General features: G+C 64.5%; 1 protein-coding gene across 1 annotated transcript; it reads left to right on the top strand.

The window, feature by feature from the left end:
• Positions 1-275: 275 nt before the first annotated feature.
• On the top strand, positions 276-3,812 carry IDH2 (isocitrate dehydrogenase (NADP(+)) 2; the record flags this gene model as incomplete). The annotated part of the gene is made up of 10 exons (XM_082005170.1): positions 276-962; positions 1,314-1,479; positions 1,880-2,040; positions 2,128-2,271; positions 2,397-2,533; positions 2,648-2,799; positions 2,891-3,003; positions 3,095-3,192; positions 3,347-3,439; positions 3,725-3,812. Exons 1-10 carry the CDS (start codon positions 912-914, stop codon positions 3,810-3,812), a joined length of 1,203 nt encoding a protein of 400 aa, XP_081861296.1. The 5' UTR covers positions 276-911.
• Positions 3,813-22,581: the final 18,769 nt, after the last annotated feature.

Genomic DNA, 22,581 nt, shown 5'->3' on the forward strand with positions numbered 1-22,581 from the left:
CCGCAGCCCAGCTTGTCCCCCAGAGGGGTTTGCTCCTGGTCCCGGTCCCACGTGAGGTTTTGCACCCAAGCTTGTACCCGGTTTGACCCTGGAAGAGTTTGTTCCTGGTCCCGGTCTCACGTGGGGCTTTGCAGCCTGACCTGCAGCCAGGCTTGGCCCCCAGAGGGGTCTGCTCCCCGTCCAGGTCCCACTCAGGGACTTGCACCCCGGTCCGGCCCCGAGGGGTTTGCTCCTGGTCCCAGCCCCACGTAGAGTTTTGCAGCCCAGCTGCACCCAGGTCCCGCCGTGGAGGGGTTTGCCCCAGGTCCCGCTCCCAGTCCCACACGGGGCTTTGCAGCCTGACCCGCAGCCAGGCTTGGCACCCAGAGGGGTCTGCTCCCCGCCCAGGTCCCACTCAGGGACTTGCACCCCAGTCCGGCCCCGAGGGGGTTTGCTCCTGGTCCCAGTCTCGTGCAGGGTTTTTCACTCCAGCTTGGACCCGAGTCTGGCCCCGGAGGGGTTTGCAGCCGGTCCTGGTCCTGGTCTCCGGTGGGGCTTTACAGCCCAGCTTGCACCCGGGTCTCGCCCCGAGAGGGGTGTGCGCCCTGTCCCAGCCCCGCTCCCACGTGGGGTTTTGCACCCTGACCCGCACCCAGGCCCAGCCCCGGGCAGGGCTGGCGCCATGAACCGCCCCAGACCCAGTGGGGTTTGTGCTCCGACCTGCACCCGAGCGGGGTTTGCACCCTGACCTGTGCCTGGCCCTGAGCAGGGTGGCACCCGAACCCTGCCGGACGGGGCTTGCGGTTACTGCGGTATGACTCCTGGCCCCACGCCGGGGTGGTGCCAGCGGGGCCGGGCGCGCACCCCTAACACCCCGCCGCCACTCCCCAGATGCCGACAAGCGGATCAAGGTGGCCAACCCGGTGGTGGAGATGGATGGAGACGAGATGACGCGGATCATCTGGGCCTTCATCAAGGAGAAGGTAACGGGGTGCTGCCTGGGGAACAGGTGGGTGTCGCACAAGTGGAGCTGGCGGGTGCGGTACAGGGGAACAGGTGGCTGTTGTGCAGGGAACAGGCAGGCCCTGCGCACTGCCCTCCCCGTCCGTCCGTCCTCTGTCTGTCCGCCCGTCTGCAGGAAGCAGGTGGTGAGATCAGCGCAGCTTCCGGCGGGACCTGGAAGCGAGAACGTCCTGGGCGGGGGGGACTGTCCCGGGGCAGCAGCCAGGGCCAGGCTGGGGTGGGGGCTGTGGCTGGCCATGCCGCAGCGCACAGTGCTGGTCCCCGGGCACCCTGCACCACCACCCCCTCTGACGCTCTCCCGGGACCCCCAGCTCATCCTGCCCAACGTGGATGTTCAGCTGAAGTATTTTGACCTGGGCCTGCCGCACCGGGACAAGACGGACGACCAAGTCACCATCGACTCGGCGCTGGCCACCCAGAAGTACAGCGTGGCTGTGAAGTGTGCCACCATCACGCCGGACGAAGCCAGGGTGGAAGGTGGGCAGGGGCAAGTGTCGAGCTCCCGCCACAGTGGGGGTGGTGCCGGCAGCCCCCGCGGGGTGCTGAGCCCCCCCCGTGTGCCCGGCACCTCTGGTTCAGCCAGCGCCTCCCCCCCGCCAGCTCAGGTTTCTGCCGCTGCCTGTGCTGGGGGCCCCGGAGCGCTCAGGGGTGCTGCGGGGACTCCGGGGGCACGGGGCTGGGGACAGACCGGCCTCTGCGCAGTGCCAGTCACGAGCCCGCGCCGGCTGTCCCGCTCCTTGTCTGGCCTGACAGCGGGGCTCTGGCAGCAGCCCATGGCACGGAGGAGCTGGCGGGGGCCGGGCGCTGGGCTGGGGTGACTGCAGGGGCTGTGCCTGGTGGGGGGGTCCCTCGGGGGCCTCACCTCTGCACACCTCAGAGTTCAAGCTGAAGAAGATGTGGAAGAGCCCCAACGGCACCATCCGAAACATCCTGGGGGGGACGGTCTTCCGGGAGCCCATCATCTGCAAGAACATCCCCCGCCTGGTGCCCGGCTGGACCAAGCCCATCACCATTGGCAGGCATGCCCATGGCGACCAGGTGAGCCCAAGTGGCGGCTGCCTGTGGCGCGGCAGCATCTGGCAGCTCCTGCCAGACCCTGCCTGATGCTCTGCCCTGCCCTTGCAGTACAAAGCCACTGACTTCGTGGTGGGCAAGTCCGGGACGTTCAAGATGGTCTTCACGCCGAAGGACGGCAGCGGGGTGAAGGAGTGGGAGGTGTACAACTTCCCTGGTGGCGGCGTGGGCATGGGCATGTACAACACGGACGAGGTAATGGGGTGGGCCAGGGGCAGCAGGAGGGGTCCCCATGGGGCGGCATGCCCTGCTATCCGCAGTGGACATGGCCAGGCTGGCGGGATGGGGGTCCCACAGTGGTCTGTGCACTTCCCTTGCAGTCCATCTCGGGCTTCGCTCACAGCTGCTTCCAGTATGCTATCCAGAAGAAGTGGCCTCTCTACATGAGCACCAAGAACACCATCCTCAAGGCCTACGACGGGCGCTTCAAAGACATCTTCCAGGAGATCTTCGATAAGTACGAGCTCAGAGGAGCTCGGGCTGCTGGGGGGGGAGCTACGCTGTGGGGGCTGGCTGCCCCTCCTGGGCTGGGCACGGCCAGGCATGGCTGACGCCCGCCTTGGGCTCCCAGGCACTACAAGACGGAGTTTGACAAGCTGAAGATCTGGTACGAGCACCGGCTCATCGACGACATGGTCGCCCAGGTGCTGAAGTCCGCCGGCGGCTTCGTCTGGGCATGCAAGAACTATGACGGGGACGTCCAGTCAGACATCCTGGCCCAAGGTGGAGCAGAGGGAGGGCAGTGTGGGGTGGTGTGGGGTGGGCTGTGCACATTTGCCCTGCCAGGGCCGCCCTGACCCCCATCCCGCCACAGGCTTTGGCTCCCTGGGGCTGATGACCTCCGTCCTGGTGTGCCCGGACGGGAAGACCATCGAGGCCGAGGCAGCCCACGGCACCGTCACCCGCCACTACCGGGAGCACCAGAAGGTGTGTGCGCTCCGCCCGCGGCAAGCTGCCCGCACTGGGTTGCCCATGGCGTGCGGCCTGCGCCGGACGGCTGAGCGCTCTCTCCGTGCAGGGGCGACCCACCAGCACGAACCCCATCGCCAGCATCTTTGCCTGGACGCGTGGGCTGGAGCACCGGGGCAAGCTGGACAGTAACCCGGACCTGATCAAGTGAGCGGGGTGGGGGCACCTGGGGGGACACATGCTGCCAGCAGCCGCCCCCGGCACCAACCACCCTGGTCCCAGCCGTGGCGGGGTCCGCGGCACGGGAGTGCTGGTGAGGTGCCGGCTTTGCTGGAGCCGCGCGCGCTGCTGCCGTCCCCAGGTTTGCTCAGACGCTGGAGAAGGTCTGCGTTGAAACGGTGGAGAGTGGGACGATGACGAAGGACCTTGCTGGCTGCATCCACGGCCTCGCCAAGTACGTGTGGCTCACGGAGCGGAGCGGCGTGGGGCAGCTGCCTGCCACGAAGGCAGGCTGGCTGTGTGGGGTGGCCATGGGCGGCCACCGGCCTCCGGCCGGTCCCGGGGGACGCGGGGTGTCTACAGCTCAGGGGGTCAGGCTGTGCCTGCGGCCGGGCAGGGGCCACGTCTGCGCCCAGGGCTGCGCTGCCGGCCCGGGCTCTGCCCCGCAGCGGGGCCGGTTGCTGCCTGCGTTGGGGGGTGGGCAGGGACCCCCCACAGCCCTTGTCTGTACCGCCCTCAGTGTGAAGCTGAACGAGCACTTTGTGAACACCACCGACTTCCTGGACGCCATCAAGAACAACCTGGACAAGGCCCTGGGCAAGCAGTAGGGGGGCGGGGGGCCGCCCGGCCCCGCTGTCACCCGGATGGACGGGGACCCAGCGCTGCCTCCAGCTCACCGACACGGCTCAGGAACAGTTGAATAATTTTTATAAGCAGTTTTCTTACGAGTGTTTTTAAAACCTTTCTAGCACGGGGGGGGCTGGGGGGACCCTGTCCCGCAGTGATTCATGTACCCTCCCACCTCGCGGTGCCAGCAGCCATTAAACACCTCACCGGCCTACGGCACGTGGTGGCGGCGCGGCTCTTGCGGCGCGGGCGTGGGGCAGGTGCCAGCGCAGGAGGCAGCCAGCAGCTAAAGAATACGCATTTATTGGCACTATTGCTAAACAACTCTTCCGAACCAGGAGGTAAGACATAACCAAAACACAGTAGGGCTTTGCGCAAGGGGCGGCTGAACGCTCTGCGTACGCGACGGGGGGACGCCAGGGAGCCACGCGGCCGCTGGCGCCTGCTGTGCCACTGGCAGGAGGGCCCCCACCTTGTCCTGCGGGGAGGACCCCGGTGCCGCAGCCGCCCGGGGCTGCCTCCCGGCCGCAGCGAAGGCCCCCTTGGCCTCGCCAACCCATCCTCGCCCCACACCGGGGGGACACGCATGGCAGCTTTTTGGTAACGGGACTGAGGTAGTGTGTGTGTGGGAGGCTGCGCTGGCTGGGAGCACGGAGGGGCTGTGGGGAGGGGGCAGCACTGCTGCAGTGCAGGAGGGGGTCCGGGCTGGCCCTCGCTGTGGCTGTCTCCATCCTGCCCTGAGGCTGGAGCATTTGCTGCCTGGGGGCACCGTGCGGGGCTGGGAGCGCGGAGGGCTGAGTGGTGCCAGCCCCCAGCGCCAGCCCGGGGCCGGCGGGGCCGGGGCAGAGGGTGCCCTGCCCCGGCGAGCGTGGTGGGACCCGCGCCTGCTCGGCCCGCTGCAGAGCGCGCAGGGGAGGCCGGCGCGGGGGGCTGCACCCTGCCCCTGTGCCGCAGACGCCCAGGACGTGCCGGTGCCCGCCAGGGCCCTGCCTGGCACAGGTCGCACTGGGGGAGCGATGCTCTCGGTGCCGGTCCCTGGCCCTGCGGCAGGCAAGGTGGAAAGATGGGGGGGGGGTGGTCCCAGACCCAGCACTGCCCCAGCCCCTTTCTGCCCCCTCCCCAGCACCTGGGAGCGTAGGAGGCAAACCCGCATCCCCTGGGCCATGCTGCCCGAGCGAAAGCCTCTGCCCGACCCCGGAGCAGCTCAGAGGCGTGAGGAGGGGGTGCCAGCGGCACAGAAAGCGGCTGCAGTTCGTTAGCGTGGCCCTGCCAGTGCTTGGCCACCCCCTGGGCAGCAGGACCCCCCTCTGGTCCTCAGCCCCCCCGAGCACCATCGCAGCCCCCGCCGCTCCCCGTGCACAGACCACACACGTTACACAGGTTTACAAAGCACATTGGTTGAAGGAAACTGAACTCAGTGAAAAGATAAATCCAACCACGCGGCACGTCTGAAAAAAATAAATTACTTTCAAAATACCATCATTTGCTCAAGTTGAACAGGGTTTGCCTTCCTTTAAATACACCACTCGCCCCAGCTGCTCTATACCCAGAGCTGCTGCTTCCTCTGAGCTTTGCCATTAGCTTGTAAGAAAATACTCTGTTTTGTATGTGCCCCGTGGCCTCGTGCAGGTTGCCACAGCTTTGCCCCTGCCAGCCTGCAGCCGGTGCCAGAGCAAGCGGGATGGCTCTCGCCTGCCCAGGAGACAGCGAAGAGCAAGACACGCAAACCCACCTCCTCACGTGGGCAGAGAGGCTTCTGCCCCACCGGGCACTCGGAGGGGGGGAAAGCAGGGGGCCGGCCGGGCTGCAGCCCCAGCACAGCTGTGAGGGAGGACCCAGGAGGTAGAATAATTAGTAATGCTCATCATCTTCTGGGATGTGCCTGCCCCTGCCTGCAGCTTCAAGTATGCTGGATGCTGGACCACAGGCAAGGGTGAAGACAGGAGCAAGGTCCTGGCTTGCCCCCGCACGGTGGGGCAGGCGGGAGCAGAGCAAAGGGAAGTCAGTGCCGGGCAGGAGAGCTGCAGGCAGCTGGTGCACAGCTCAGTGCTCCCTCGCTGGGGTGGTGGGGAAGGAGGGAAGGACGCCAGCAATGGCAAGAACTCCACCGAGGCGCTGCAAGGGTCTGGCAGCAGCTTGGGGCCGAGCCCTCGCTGCACCAAGCTCGGTGTGCCCATGGCAGGCAGCAACCGCTGCCCTGTGCCGCCTCCAGCCTCCACTCCAGCCTTCGCCCCAGCAGAGGTTTTTGGACATCCCTGTTTTTTCCTTCACCAAGCTCAGCAGAAGCCTCCCCTCCCCAGGGGCGGTGGTGCAGGTCTGGCTGGGTGCCGCAGCTGCCGGCAGCAGCTCCTCTTACCACACAAAGTCCATGCAGGCCCCCAGCAGCCTCCTCCAGCCTCGGCTACAACATGTTGTAGTACGCCATCTCCTTCATGGCCTGCTCGGTCAGGGTGTGCTCATCTGGAGGGTTGCCCACCCCGCCGTAGCCGTAAGAGTTCTCCTCCTCGAAGTCATCCATCTCCTGCTGCCCGTCCAGTTCGGCGTGGTCAGCCCCAGCCAGGTCCATCATGGGATCTAGGATTCAGCACACGGACACTCAATGATGGACCTGCATGAAGGTCCATGACCAACAGCACCCCTCCTCCCTGGGCACCTTGGGTTTAGAGCCCAAAGCTCCCCAGGAGCTACAGCTCTGCTTGAGCCAGGCCACCCACGGGGGGCTCTCAGCTCAGGGCGTCCCCACCCCTGTGCTGTGGCAGGGACGGGTTGCCGGCAGAGCGCTGGTGGAGTGGAGAGCCGCCACGCGTGCTTGCCCCTGACCAGTGCCTGTGCCCCGCATGGGGGTCTGCAGCGCCCGTCCCACCACGGGGGCTGGGGGCAGGCGAGGAGAGGACAGCAGTGCAGGAACGGCATCCTCCCAGCGCCGCGGTGCTGGGCACTGGCTGAGGCTCGGCCAGGCTGGGAGTTGTCCGAGGTGCGGAGGAAGAAAAAAAGGGCAGGAATGGGGGATCCTGCTGAGTCTCCTCAGGATGCGCTTGAGGTGGGCATGGAGCTGCTGGGGAAATCAAGGGGATGAAACAGCTGGAGCTCACCTCCAGCTCCCTCCGTACGAAGCAAGGGTGGTCCTGCCACAAGACCACTGATAGAGCATCCATGCTGATGCTGTGCAGAAACCTGTGGCAGGAGCATCTCCTGTCCCCCCAGGGTGCCTTTGGGCAGGTGCAGAGGGGGCAGCTGGGGCAAGAACAGCGAGATTTACCCCTCCCACCCTTCAAAACCCTTTCACCAAGATCACAGTTACCACATCACCAGAGGGCACCATCGGGTCCAGATGCTGAAGCCTCAATGGCTCCTTGAGGAGCTATTTGATTTAACTTATTTTTTAATGAAGTTTATTTATTTGTACCAAGTTTATTAAGCTTAATCCAGGTCCCTCTCGGTACCTTTCTGTGGAGGACGGGTGCTTGAGAACAGAGGGGAGGCAGCATGTGTGACCATGCGGTGCTGGCAGGACGAGCAAACTGAGGGCAGCCCTTGGGTGACAGAACCTGAGCTCGCCGAAAGGCACTTGCCAGAGCCACCACGGCACGGCCCAGCTCCCAAAGCTATCAGCTGAGAGCCGGGCGCTCCCAGGAGGGGCCGCAGAGGAGACCACAGCGCCCAGTCTGCGACAGGCAGCGCCAGAGGCTGGCCACAGCCCGCACCCACCTTGGCTGTCCAGGCTGATGTCCATCACCCCGTGCTTGACCTTCATGTGCCGGCTCAGGTTGCCCTTCAGGTTGAACTTGCTGGAGCAGTAGGGACACTTGAAGGGCTTGCTCCCCGCGTGCAGGTGCATGTGGCCCAGCAGGTTGTACATGCGGTTGAAGGACTTCCCGCAGACCTACGGGCAGCGTTCCTGGGGTCAGCGAGGGCTCTCCCACTGCCGCCCCCAGCAAAGGGGGACAGCGGCAGGCACTCGCCCACGATGGCCAGTGCTTCTGCAGGGAAGTGGGCTTTTTGGAGCAGTCCTCGCTCCTGGGGTCCCGCATTGCTCCCACCGACTTCCAAGAGTAATGGGGCTGCGTCCCTGCTCCCCCACCGTGGTGGGAGGCCTGAGGAATGCTGTACTGGTATTGTTGGGAACTCCAGCACATCCGGTGCTGGTCAGAGAGAGGTACTAATTGTCCTCCCCCGTTAGTGGTGCCCGTGCCCTGCCCGCAGCAGCCGCTCCCCGCTGCACAGCTCTGAGCAGACGCGTGAGGACAAGCTGTTTGCCCGAGCGAACAGAGGGAGGCATCACAAAACTGCTTTCCTTTGACCGAGGACTGAATCCAGCCTGGTCGCGTTTCTCCAGGAGCACGGTGCACCAGGGCCTGCGCTAAACTTGCCCCTCCCCGATCTGCTAACCCCCCCGGCCCCCGACGGTACCTTGCATTTGAATGGCTTCACTGGTGAGTGCACAATCATGTGGGTCTTGAGCGTCTGCTTCTGCACAAACGTCTTGAAGCAGATGTGGCACTGGTAGGGACGGACGCTGGTGTGGATCAGCATGTGCCGCTTCATGTTGGCCTGCAGGGTGAACTCCCGCCCGCACACCTCGCACTTGAACTCCTTCACGCCCTGCAAGGGGTTCGGAGAGCTGTGAGCGTGGGGCAGAGCCGAGCCCCGGGCATGGCGGCAGCGGGCAGGGCTCTGCCTGCGGCGGTGGGGGCCAGCGCTGCTGGGGCACTCGGGGCACGGGAGAGGAGAGGGGTCTCTGAAGAGACCCCGCAGGAGCTGGGGGCACGAGAGCGGTGCTGGGCACGGTGCAGAGCAGGGACCTGCGCTCCCCAAGGGGCATGGGACAGGCTCCTCGTGCTAAGCCGAGCTGTAGGGACTGTCAGCAGGCTGGATCGCAGGAACTTGGGGGATTTTCCCTCAGCTTATCTCACCTTCTCGAGAGTCTCCTGCTCCCCTCTCCCTGCCTCTTCTGCAAGTGCAGAGCACTACTGGGAGCCTGGGGCCATCCCCACACTGCCCCAGGGCGTAACTCGCGCTGCATGGTCCTGCGGCAGGCAGGATCCTGCCTTGCCCCCAGATACCATTGTCTCACCCGCTCTGGAAATGCATTTGCAGCACTTGGAAAAAACAGTATTAGGTCACTGCTGCTGGAGCGAGAGCAGCTCTGCAAAGCGGTGCCTGCAGGAAGGAGCTGGATGGGGACCGCGGCCACCGTACGGCAGCTGACCTGGCACGGGGTACGTTCAGGTGCCTGGCTGGAGCCTGGCAGTGTGCAGGAAACGGGCTGTGGGGAGTGTGGGCTGGATGGGCTCTGCGAGCCCAGCTCTGCTCTCTGGCTCAGGCCAACAACAGCTCTCCCTTGAAATAACTCCTGGAAAAGAGAAGCCCCTCACTCACAGCCTGCTGGGAGGGTCTGTGACAGCGCATGGCCAGGGTGCCCCAAGTGACCCTGCCGCAGCACCTGCAGTAGGTCTGAAACCCCCCTCCCTGAGGATGGAAACCCCCAGGAAGAAAGGAGGCTGGGCAGCCCTGGGGCCCCAGCCCACAACGATGCCCTTTCACTGCTCATCAGTGACCTTACAAATGCCAACCTCGGGTGCCTGCTGCCTACCCGCCTTCTGGGGCTGGCCAGGACCCCGGGGCACTGGGACAGCCCTCTCCCCCAGCACCCGCATCCAGAGCCAACACATCTCCTACGGGCACGGCAAGGGCAGCACCCCTCGGGTGCCCTGGCCCCTACCTTGTGCGTGAGGGAGTGCTGCTTGAGGTGGTGGATCTGGCTGAACTCCATCCCGCACTCGGTGCAGACGAAGGGCCGGACATTCTGGTGCTTCAGCATGTGGTTCTGCAGCTGACTGCGGTAGTGGAAGGACTTGCTGCACTCCAGGCACTGGTACAGCGTGGGGCCCTGGTGCGTGGAGAGGTGCCGCTTCAGCTGGGTGAGCGTGGAGAAGTCCAGCCCGCACTCCACGCAGACGTGGCAGCGGCCGCTCTCGTGCTTCACCTCGTGCGCCTTCAGCTCGCTGGGGTAGGCGAAGCCCCGGCCGCAGAAGCGGCAGCTGTAGGGCTTGATGTCGGTGTGCAGCAGCATGTGCCGCTTCAGGTGGCTGGTCTGGGTGAAGGCCTTGCTGCACACCTCGCACTTGTGGGGCCGCGTGCCCTGGTGGGTCAGCAGGTGGGTCTGCAGGTGGCTGGGCTGCTTGAAGAGCTTGTTGCAGTGTGGGCAGGAGTGGGGCTTGATGCCGTTGTGGCCCAGGATGTGGGTCACCAGGTTGTACTTGGACGTGTAGGACTTCTCGCACATGCGGCACTGCCAGCGCTTCTGGCGGTCCCCCGCCTCCACCAGGTAGGAGTCGTCGATCTGCACATTGATGTCCAGCCGGTCCAGCTGCGCCTTCTTGTTGCGCTCGCTGGTGGCACCCGCCACCTCCGCCTCCAGCTCCCCTGGCTCCTGCCAGGCAAAGCCCTGCTCGCTCTTCACCTGCTCAGGGGATGCCGGTGCGGGGGCCTCCGCCTCGCCGGGGGACGGGGTGCCCGCCTCAAAGGCGCACTCGGTCCGCAGGGCCCCCGCGGTGCCACCCTCCACTGCGCCAGCCGGGTCGGCGTCCCCGAGGCGGCGCTCGGTGCCCTCCAGCTCCTGGCGCGCATGCCGGCGCAGGTGCCGCAGGCGCCGGGGCTTCCTGCTGAAGGTGCCGAGGTCGATCATCTTCATGGCACTGCTCTGCACCGTCTGCTCCTGGCCAGGGTCCGGGAGCGGGGGTGGGCGGCTGCCCTGCTGCTCGCCCTCCTCGTCCCCAGGGACGGACACTTCATACAGCACCTCGTCCTCCGCCTCCGCCTTCTCACACTTGACCTTGGGCACCAGCCTCACGGGAGGCCGCTTCCTCCTCCGGGCGTGCTTCTCCAGGGAGGACTCTGCCTCCAAGGCGTCCTCCTCCTGCCCGTCTCCTGGCGCCTGCCCCTCGCCCTCCAGCCGGCACTCGCCCTCCGGCTCCCCGGGCTCCACCGCGGCGGTGTCTGGCAGCTCCCTCCCCAGCCCCGGGAAGAAGCCGGCGGGACTGATGGTGGCCCCAAGAAGCTCATTCTCGGACACCAAGCCCAGAACCGCAGCCTGTGCCAGGGACAGCACCACCACCGCGTCCGTCTGGGTCCCGCACTCGGTGAAGCGATCCATCTCTCGCCGCCTGCCTACGCTGTCATGGCTGGGGAGAGAGAGACAGCCGTTAGGCCTCCTGGCACCCCCGCCACCACGCAGCCGCTCCGCAAGGGGCTCATTCCAGCCATCACCCCTTTCCTGATCACTGTCCCCAGCAAACCCCGGACCGACGCGGGTGATGCCAGCATGGCTCCCCGGCACCATGCGCCCCAGGATGTGGGGGCAGCGCGGCCCCGGGGGTCTCAGCTGCAGGGGGCACCGGGGAGCCAGGCTGCGGAGGGGCAGCTCGGCTCTCTGTCTGCTGTCGGCCTTTCTGGCTGGGCTATCGCACCCCGAGGCTGAAGTCTGGCTCCACATGTGCCCCAAAGCTCTCCGCCTGCGACTCCTGGGGATGGGTGCCCGTACAATTTGGGGATGGGACAAAGGAAAACAGAGTGAAATGAGAAGCCGGAGAGATGTAAAGGCGCAGGTAGGTCTGCCAGCAGAGCAGCCCGCCGGTAGGCTGGGGAAAGACGCACCAGTGCCAAAACATTCCCTTCAGCTGGAGGGGAGTTTAAGCGTTTTGCCTGTGAGGATTAAAACAACACTTTGAGAACATGCTCACGCTCGGCTCACTCGTGCCCAGGGGCCTGACAGCCCCAGCCCTGTACCCACCCCAGCGAGGATGGGGCAGGGGCCCGGAGGGATGCAGAGCCCGGAGCAGCGATGCTCGACTTCCCCAGGCCAAGGCAGCCCAGGACCCCCATCGATGGGATGCAGCGCAGGGGCCCCCCCAGACCCCCCCAGCAGCCCTGGACGGGGAGGGCAGGGGACGCTTGGAGAGGACGGGCAGGCAGGCGCTTGGAGAGCTGCCACCGGATGAAAACGAGGAGGCTGCCACTTCCTCCTGTGGCGAAGAATGTTATCCTAAATATAATTATTTCTGCAGCTACAACAAAGAGAAATCCTATGGGGGAGGTAAAACAGGAATAAACTCTAAACCAGATTACGTTGCAGTCCCAGGAGCACCTGCACGGCACGAGAGGCAGTCGCGGGCTAAACAACCACTCCCTGAGTGGAGAAACCCCGCTTTATCAGCTTATCATCCCCACGGTTCTCCCTGCGGCACCCAGGCGGCCTCCATGTCGCGTCCCGCCGGCAGCTTGCCGGCCAGGCCGGCCACGGGCCGCAGGGACAAGCAGCCCTGACCGGAGCACCTTAGCCTCTCCGCTGCAAACACGCCACTGCAGGCAAAGCCACAGGCAGCTGCCTGCTCTTGCTGGTTCCTGCTTGGCCCTGAGGAGCGTGGCCTGTGTGTCCTCTCGCGCCGGCTCTGCGCCCACCAGACACCAGGCCACAGTGCAGACATCCCTCTGGGGAAGGGGAAGTGATGGGGAAGGGGAGAAGAACCAGGGTGAAAACAGGAAGAGCCAGAGAAGGGGAGAGACACCGACCGTGCCGGGTCGGCTGCCCACGGCTCGGCATCCGGGGTGCCGGCCCTTCCTTAGCACCCCCCGGCATGTGCAGCAGCCCCCACTGGGCTGGATCCGGCTGTGGCATCGGCACCCTTGACCCAGAGTCCGGCGAGGGGACCCTCCGCGAGGCTGAGCCTGCGGCCCTGCCGGGGGGGAGACGCTCGGGGCTGGGGGGACGTGGGCTCTGCTGCCCGTGGGGACAGCGCTGCCCCCAGCCCCCTGTCCCTGAGCTCCAACCGCCTCTGCCGGGGCATGGCGGCCGGGCCCCCCACCAGCGGCTCCAGCACCCTCCAGCCCTGGCCCGAGCAGGGGGAAGGGCCCAGCCGAGCACCCCCGCCTGCTCGGCCACCCCCTCCCTGGGGCGGCCAGGAGGGAGACGGGCTGTGCAGAGCCAGCGGCCAGAGACCGGGGTCGGGGGGGGGCGGCCAGCAATGGACGGGAGACAAGGGGGGGGCGGCTCCAGCCCCGCGGAGAAACCCTGCGGAACCGGGCAGAGAGGAGGATGAGGGGGGAGGAGGAGGAAGAGGATGGGGGGAGGGGGAGTGCGGAGGTAGCGAAACAAAGCGAGGAGCGGGGGAGGGCGGCGGCGGGAGGAAGGATGGGGAGGAAGAAGAGGAAGAGGAGGGAGCAGACGAGGGGGGCGGCTGCCGGTGCGCACAGACCGGCCCCGGGGCCGCCCCGCGCCGGCACCCCCCGCCCCGGGACCCCCTTTCCCGGGAGGCTCCCGGGGGGCCTGGGCTGACCAACCCCGCGGCCCGTCGCCCGCCGCCCGGCCATGGCGGAGCGGGGGCGGGTTGTCCTCCTCCTCCTCCTCCTCCTCCTCCCGGGGGCTCTGCCGCAGTGAGGCCGGGGGCTCCAGAGCCCCCCGCCGCGGGCTGCCCGCCCGGGCCGGGCTCGCTGCTCCCCCCCAGAGCATCCCTGCCGGGAAGACAGCCCCGCACAAGGCACCCCGCACGGATGTCCCCGCCAGTTCGCCAGGACTGGAGCGCTTCCACCTCCCCGACGGGGCAGCGCGCCCGCCCGCCGCCGCTGGGCGCCCACCTGCCCAGCCAGCCCGCGCTCCGGGCCGGCTCCCAAGCGGACGCCGGCCGGGGCCTTGGGTGTCGGGCAGAGCCGGGGCTCTGGGGAGGCCGGAGCTGAGCGGCGGCTTCCCGGAGGAGCGTGCGAGCAGCGCTGCTGCCCTCGGGACCTGCCAATTCCTGCTGGAACTGCGGAAGCGGAAACCAAGAGCCCGCTCGCCGGGGCCTGGGCCCAGCAGGGCAAGCTGGGGTCCCTCTGCTCTGCACGGGCGAGAGGAGCTGGAGGAGGCTGGGAAGCAGGGAAGGATGCCTGACTTGGGCTTGGATTTTGGTTTGCTCCTTGGTTTGGGGCACCGCTTCTATTTCCACGTACACTGGATGTCTCTTCTAACCTCTGACTAACCAGTCCAGTTAAGATCTCGCCGTTCCCAAGGGTTTCTCCACAGCGACTTACACAGGACGATAAACACCCACAGCCTCCTCCTGCCGCGGCGTGCTGTTACCCCAGCGCCCGGCTGGGGACAGGAGGGCACCGCCGGATCCTGCTCCCCGTGGTAGGTGCCAGAAAGCGCCGTGCAAGGGCAGTGCAAGGGCAACACACGGCCCGGGCAGCCCCGCAGCCAGCTGGCAGCCTCCAGGACGGGAGAGAGGAGAAGGGACACGAGACGGGACCCAACTGCTCTCCCCACGTCTCCAGCACTGCAGAGGGGTCACCCGGACCCCCCAGCACAGCTCCGGGTCTCTGCCCCCGAGTACGAGCACCACAAGACAAGGAAGCTGGAAGAATGACGCACTCCCATACGCTCCCGAGACCAGCACCGATGTGTTTTAAGAACAACCACCCTAAAACAGAGGCTTTTAGAAGGAAGTAAACGGTGGATTCCTACTCTGGGGCATTCTAAGAAAGGGGACGAGCTCTGCTCCTCTGGGCCCTCAGTATGAAAATAAAAGCCTTGTGTTACACAAATCACTCTTTGCAGTTTTCTCTATCGAATGCACGAGCGCCGGTACATGAGAAATGGAGCTCTGCTATTCAAGAGAGCGAGGCCACAACAGCTCGCGGAGCTGCTGCTGCAGCTGCACAAACACCGCAGGCAGAGAAGTGGGGAATGGGACAGATGCCTTTGTTTCGCTTCTCACTCTCACTTCCCTGTTCAGCCTTCTCGGGTCTTGCAAAGCGGTCTGGAAACGCTGTTTCCCAACACACTGGCAAGTACAGCTGGGTCACGTATTTCAATTCCCCCAGGAATGACCCTGACACCTCCTGGGGCACAGAGCACTGCCTAAACCTCCACTCTCCAGGGAGCCGCTTCCAATCTTGCTCAAGGAGCCAAAGCAGCGGCCTCGGGGGCCTCAGGTCCGGTGCTGTGACTGAGCACAGACCTGCCACAGCCAGCCCCATGTGAAGCAATCGCTCCTGGGTGAAGCAAGGCGATGCAAGCCCGGGGCTGAAGCACACAGAGCGGCCAGACGCTGGGCAGCGGTGCCCGCACGCCCGAACCCAAAACCCAGCTGGAGAGCTCAGCCTCCCAGGAAGTCCCGGAGCGATCCCCGTGCAGAAGCCCTCCACAGCCCCGGCACCGTGGCCCTGAGGGCTGGGGACCGCTGCGGCTTTGCCCCTCAAGGTGCACGGCCGGGGCAGCGCAGCAGAAGGAACTCGCCTCAGCAGCACCCACTCAGCCCTGACCCACCTCAGCTGCACGAGAAGGGGCAGGGGAAGGAAAATAAGTCCTTCCTGGTGCTGACAAAATACCACCAGCTGAGCTGTCTCAAAGACTCATCCGTCCAAGGCTGGGGGCCAGGGAGCTGCAGCACCGCAGCACTGGGCACACCGGGAAGACCCATGGGCAGCAGAGCACGGGCAGGAGAGGATTCTGCCGGCCCGTCCTGGCAAAGCGTTGCTCCAGTGCCAGAGCACCAGGCTGGTGTCTCCAGGAGCTGTAAGGACACTTTAACAAATAAACTCCATCCCTCTGTGGAAGAGGAGACTGTTACGAGCTTTACAAAGGGCCGCACTGCCCTGATAATGCCCCTAATAAATACGTAAACTCTGTCCAGCGAGCGGGACGTGCCTGTTCCTCTGCCCGAGGGGGACACGCAGGCTGAGTGGGGAAGGTGGGCTACGGGCACGCGACCCGAGAGGAAAGCCGGCAGGCTGAGGGTAAGAGGAGGAGCTGGGCAAATCCCACTCTCCCCCATCTTCCACTCCATGAAAAGCAAAGGATGCCTTGAACTGAACTCCCCCCTCCCCAGTCCTGCAGACATCTCTTCTCCTGCCTCCGTGCCCACCACCCCACACGTTCCTTCACTGGCCTCCCCCATCTGCACTCAAGTTTTTTGTGTAATCCAAGATCCGCCTGTCTTTTCCGTACCCACAGACTGAACTTTTCAGTAGCTATTAATCGTTCCACAGTTTGATTTGGTGCAGAGCTCTGTGCCGCGCTGGCGGGCAGCGTCCAGCTCCCGTCAGGTGGGTGGAAGACCCTTGTGCGGGAGTTGCGTTGCTGACTTCTCGCTGTGACCCCGCTCCTTCTCCCTCCCATCACTCGGCTCTGCACCAGGCACGAGCTGCCTTTTAAGCCCTTTCTGATCCCATTTCTCCTTGGTTGCCGACGAACAACTGCACCAGCAATGACAAATTTCACCACCCCATTTTTCAACAAATTCACAACTTTTCAGGGGACTAATTCTACGCAAGAATCTGCTACCACACCGATTTCAAATCTCTTCTTAGAGCACGCCCCTGCCTTGCCAACACCCAGCAGCGATGGAGCAGCTCCAGCAAGGCACTCGTGTCTTTGTGCTCCTCTGCTCACCCCGTCCTGCCTGCGTCGGCCCGTTCTCTGGGGGCAAAGCCGAGCCTGTTTCGCTATGTACAATGCTGTGATCCCTTTTTGAGGAAGAGTTGTGAGTATTACTGTAAAAAGGCACGTGCACAGTAGTGCTGTGGGTACTGATTTTTTAAATACTCCTGGTGTTGCAGTATCACGCCCTTTCAGCAGCGTCCTGCCCCCAGCCCGGGGGGACAGGCCCTTCTGCCGGGTGCCGCGTCACGCGCTGCTGGGGAGGGGTCTGCTCTCCCACAGGGGTCTGCTCCATCGTCACCTCTCCACCTCTCCACACGGACTTCCCTAATCCCCTTTTCCAGCTACTGTTTTGTGCGTTCAGCTCATCCCTCTGTCCCACCTCTCAGATCAGAAAAACAGAACATAAATTAAACATGTCTTAATATTGATCTCAGTAGCAACACAAGAGCAGCTCCTCCTCCTCCTCCCCAGCTCGCATCTCCAGACCCTTCCCATGGCTGTACCCGGCAGGTTTTTCGCTCAAACTCAGCCGTCCCTGCCCGCGCACCACAGCTGGGCACGGGGCTCAAAGCAAAACCTCTAGTTCAAGTTTAGGTGCTCTCCAGCTCGTTTGCCGATGGAGACACTCACCCGCCTGCACCTTTCCCGCACGTGGAGTTACACAAACGCACTTTTTGGCATCCCCTCCGAAAGCCGCGCGTGCCGTGCTCCCGGTCCCCCTCATCCGCGTCTCCCCGGCCGCCGGTCTGCCTTCTCCGACGCCCGTGGGAAGGACGCACGCGGGGCCGGCAGCAGCGGCTCCCATCCCTGCTCCTCTGGGGGTTGTGAAATTCGTTTTTCTTTCAGCGTTTCTCCTCCCACTCCTGGGAGGTTTTTGTCTCGGTGCAATCTCTCTTCTCCTCCCGTCTCTCTGAAGGCAGCGGGGAAGAGTCAGGCTCTGCCCTGGCACATCCCTGCGGCTCCTGCCTGCCCAGCCCCGGCCCACCGGCCGCCGCCTCAGAGCCTCCACCAGCTCCTCGCTCACCTCCCGCTCTTTAGGCACGTAAAATAGTGGTTTTTTTTTTTACATAGCTTTCACTTCCTTATGTCATTTCACCTCCGTTTACCCCTCTTGCTTCATCTTTAACCACCCAAACACCTCAGTCTCACCTGGGGCCCCTGACACCAGACAGGTCCCCTCCTGCAGCGGCGTTTTGCCCAACAGCCTCTTCATCCCCCAGGACATTTCTCGCTGGATTCCAGATTTTCCAGCCACTGCACCGGACTAAGAGCCGTCCATCCCTGGACACTTCTCCCTCCCTTCCCCTTCCCTTCGCTGTTTCCACTCCCTCGGTTTCACCCGGCCGCTCCCGAGCGGCTCCACCGCCTGGCACCAGCCCTCCGCCAGCGCCGGGGGCAGCCGGGCCACGGCGGGCGCTGCTGCCGCAGCCCTGGAAGTGAGACTCTTGGTAATCCTAAACGGAGCAGCCTGCGACAGTTGTGCCTGGTTCACGAAACCGCAGCCGCGCGCGCACGGGAGATCTGTCTGCAGCACCCGCGCCGGGCGGGGAGCGGCGCAGGAGCAGCGCCCACGCCCACGCCGCGCCGCCCCGGGTGCTGCGCGGGGCCGCGGCTCCCGGCCACCGCGCTCGGCCTCTGCTCCCTGCTGAGGAATTAACCGCTGCAGAGACCCTTGTCTTCGGTCAGGCTGTTTCCCGACCAAACGCCCTTCTCTCCGCCGCTCCTTACCTCAGCCCGCGGGGCAGCCGGCTGAGCAGGACGGTCACTGAGCTTCCCCCAGCCCTTCCTGCAGGACAGGCAGTCAAGGGCGTCCAAAACCCAAAGGGCTTGTGAGATTCACCTTCGGCAGCCCCCCCGAGCAGCAGTGACCCCCCCGCCGGAGCAGGAGCCCTCCCTGCCGCCGGCTGCCGCCCCGAGCCACCTCGGCCCCGTCGGAGGGCGAGTGCAGGCGCGTGAGCGGCCGCCCGGGCCCAGCCGGCGCCAGCAGCAGCTTCTCTCACCTCACACCTCCCCGGCGTCACCGCCTGCCTGACAAACCCCACGGCGGTCCGAGAGGACCTTCAGGACGCGTTCCCCGCTGAAAGAAAACCCACGGCACGACCCGAGCGATGCGGTCAGGCTGCCCCGGGCGGGCAGAGAGCCCGTAAAGCTCCCCGGCGCCAAGCCCGGCAGCGGCCGGTGCCCGGGGCTGCGGGAGCCCAAGCCGCGTCCCCCGCTGGCCGCCCGAGGGGCAGGAGACGCACCCCCCGCACCTTAACTGCGCACGCTCCCACCCCACGGACGGCACCGTCGGGGCCGGGCGGCTGCCGGACCCCTGCGCGGGACCCCCTGCGCAGAGCCCCTGCCGCAGGCGCCCCGGGGGTCGCAGGCTGCCCCACAGCCCCCGGCGCCTGGGGCAGACACGGCGGCGGAGGTGCCGTGCAAAGCTCCTGCGGCGCTGGGGTGGAGCACGAGCACAAGTCGGGGGGCACGACGACTGGGTGAAGTCGGGCACGTGGGGTGGAGGTGCTGAAACTTTTCAACAATTTTTAACGGAAAATGGCTGATCAACAGGTCTGTAATATATGTGAGAATACCTTTGATTTTATTTTTCCCCCTTTCTTAAAAGAAGCTTTCATTTAAATTTAATAAAGGAAAATCAAATCAGTCTTTCATCTTTTTTGCGGTTTTCACATAAAGCTGCTCAAAGCACCCACAAAAACTCTAAACAGAAAAATCTTTTTTCCCGAAAATCACAACAACTGACATTATTCACAAAACCGACCCAGAGCATTTGTCCTGCACCAGGCCTGACGACGTACGAGTCCATCTCGGTTTCACGACACGCGGGGCTGGGGCCGAGCGAGGGCAGGATGCGCGGGATCTCCCGTGCTCTGCCGGGGCCACAGCGGCTTTCCTGCGCGGGACGGTCTGTCCGAGCCTGCGCGAAGGGCACGCTGCAGCAGGCTCGAACGCCGGGTACCTCCAAGTCCGCGCGTCCGTCCCGCCGCATGAGCCCCAGCGCCGGGGCTGGCCGAGGCCGGGAGCTGCAGGACGCACGCACCTGACCCTGGCTCCGCGCCGGGCACGGCAGCGCCGGCAGCCTGTGCCGCGGGGCTGCAGGCACGCAGCGGCTGCTGGCCACCGCTGGCCAGCCCGCCTCAGCCTGCGGCAGAGCCGAAAACACCGCTTCTCGCCTCCCAACCGACACCTGACGCAGGTAAACTGGACTGGGAATAGCGAGCCGACAAACCCGACGTTCATTCGCTGCTACCAAATGAACTCCGCGTTTTGAAGGACATCAAAACAGTTTTTAAATTAATCCAATCAGTGCAATCAATTAGGTACTACCTAACTCCATTTTTTATGGAAAACTTTTGTTAATAACTTCTTTAGGAAAAAAACAAACCCCTACTTATTGCGAGTTGATTAGAAAGCAGAACTGCTCCCTTCAGCTTTGGACACGCTTTCTGACAGGCAAAGACGTACGTGGTATCACGTGTACCACGTGAAGTGGTTCTGGGAGGAGGAATTATTGTCTTTGGGGGCTTTGATTTTAAAAAAAAAAAAGGGGACATAACCTACGATTTGCAGCATGATATAGATAACGTTGTTTAGTAAGAATGGGTGGAAAAACAAGTTGGGGAAAATGACGACTACAGGCCCGAATGACAATGTTTTGGGTAAGGAGCGGCACCGCTTCATCCCATCACCTTCAACCCTTCCCCGACTGATCTGTTGATATTTCTTTTAGCGATTCTTACCCCAACCACGAGAAGTAAATATTTATGTTCGTAGCCACCAGGTTATTGGCAAACTCTGGAAGGGAAAAAGGAATGTTTTTCCAATAACTGGGGATTACCATTTCTGCCGAATAAACGGGCACAGAGCACGGGGCCGCCTGGTCGCCCTTATCGCCAGCCCAGGGACGCGGGAGCAGCCGGCGCCTTCGGGACCTTCCCAGGAACCGGCCGAAGCCGCTGAGCACAAAACTCTCTCTGGGCTTTGAAATGACACCCGTAGTGCCACGGGAGGAGGGGTTCTGCTTTGCAGCACCCCGCTCGTGAGCGAAGCTCCGCTGTTACTGCAGGGCTGGTTTTCAAGCAAGTTTTTTCTTTTCCCAGCCCCGGCCCCGCGCGCCGCCACGCCGCGGGCTCTGCCCGGCAGCCCCTGCTCTGGCTGCGGTAAATTACACCGGGATTTATTCCGACCCGGCACTCGATTTCCGCTGGGGAGCCTTCGCTCCGGGGATGGGAACGGGCCACCGCCCTGCGGCTGCGAGGAGGGGGGCAGCGCCGGGAAGCCGCCGTCCTGCTGCCGTGAGGCAGGGGGGTGCTCGGCCGCCGCTGCACCCCCGGCACCGGCCCAGCGCAGGCACGCGTGGCGGCCGGGCCGGCGCCGGCGCGGCTCTGGCGCTGCCCTCGCCCGCCGGCACGGCGCGCATGGCACCGCGGTGCCCGTCCTCCCCTCTGAACGGGTCGCTGCGCTGCCCTCGTGGCCTCACCGTCACACACTACCTTTTTTTAATCTTGGAAATGCAGCAGCTGGAAGTGGAATATAAATATCGAGGCCAAGCACAGGCAAGGGCGCTCCCGCCCCGGTCGCTCCTCTCCCACAGCCAGCGCTCCAGGAGCAGGTCCACGTGTCTGAGGAGGAACGGGCGCGCCGTGGCGTCCCGTTTCTGAGGAAAGGCTCCCTGCGGCGGGCGAGAAATGTCTCAGCTGATGGAAAGTCGGGGTGAGCGGGGTCAGCCGGGGAGCAGCCGCAGATGATGCCGCAGCCGTTCACCGTGGAGGGACGGAGCCACGACCCCAAACGCCCTTGTGGCTTCCCAGCAGGCAGGCACCCACGCCGGCCCGGGACATGCCCCCTCCGGCTTCCCCTTCTGCTGAGAATCCGCTCTCCTCCTCCCCCCGAGGCCGAGGCTCCATCCCTCCATCGCCTCTCCCCGCCCCCAGCATCCTCCGCTCCTCCATCCCTCCTCCATCCCTCCCTCGCTCCCTCATTCTTCCCGTTTCCCTGGCAACGCCCATCTCGCGCCGGAGATCCGTCCCCTCTCTCCCTCTTATCTTTCTCCTTTCATCTGTCTCCTAATCTCCCTCTCTATTCCAAACCTCTGTCCTTTGCTTCCTTTCTTTCTCCCTCCCTTTTCATCTCCTCCAGTGTCTTCTCTATCTGGGGGTTACAATCATTCGAATCTCACTTTAAAAAAATAATCTCCTTCATTAACCACCGTGCCGCCGGCTCGACTCCCGCTCCTCCCGCAGCCCACCCGCGCGGCTCAGGACCCTGGCCCGTGCCCGAGCCCCCAGCGTGCCCCTCCGTCAGAGGATGACGAAGTCCCCGTGCTTTGCGAGGCCCTTCCAACCCCCCTCCAAAGCCCTGCAAACAGAGGGGAAGCAGAATCCTCCTCCCACACTACCGGCCGTTCAGGATCGGGCAAGCAGATCCCCCTCCTGAGCTGCCCGCAGGGCTCATCCGCCCGCATGTTGCCGCGCGAGGGGTCCCCGCTTTGCCGCAGCTCCTGCGCGTACGCTACTCGCCAGAACCGCTGTTTCAGCCGGAGAGGAGCCGCCCCAGGCACACACCCGCGCCCTCGGCCTCGCGTTCCGCAGCAGGACCCGGCGGCCCAGCGCTGCCCGAAGCCTCGCCAGCCCGTCCCGAGCCCCGTCCTCCCGCCCCTCCGAGACAGCCAACGTCAGCGCCGGCGGCTTCGGTCCAACGCCCGGTCGCGTGTCTTAGAGCAGCCCTCACTTCCACGTTATTTCAAAGCAACCAGGGGAGACCGAAATTAATGGGGAAAAGATGCTTTCTGAAAATCAGAGTCCTGATTGCATCAGTTTGGCCATGGGGGTGATGGATGGACAAGAGCTGCCGGGGAGGACGGGCCCTGCCGGGGCCTGGGGGACGGCAGGAAGGAGCCGGGGAGGCCCGGCTCTGACTTGGCAGCACAGGGTCACTTCCAGGGCACCCCCGTTCTGCGGTACGCAGCGCGGCGAGGCGCCCGGCGCAGCAGGAGCATCACCACCAGCGCTTCCCTGCACCGGCGAAGCCTCCTTCGGAGACTGCTGCGCCCAGCCCGTCCGAGCCAAAGCACACGCTGCAGCCAGCGCTCTGCTCCGGCCAAGGGATCACGGAACCTTTGCTCCCGAGCAGCCAAAGCTGCACCAGAGCCTGCTGACGGTTAATGCCTGGAGCAGCGCTCGGGCTGGCAGCGCTCGGGCTGGCAGCGCTCGGGGAGGGGGATTCTCGTGGCCCCCCACAGCTGCCTTCCTCAAGGAACTCCTGTCGCTTCGCTACGTGGCACAACAACATCCCTTCTTCAGCAGACCAAACTGATCACGCTTTAGGCC

Source organism: Phaethon aethereus (genome assembly GCF_964289735.1).
Source record: "Phaethon aethereus genome assembly, chromosome: 12".
Taxonomy (NCBI): domain Eukaryota; kingdom Metazoa; phylum Chordata; class Aves; order Phaethontiformes; family Phaethontidae; genus Phaethon; species Phaethon aethereus.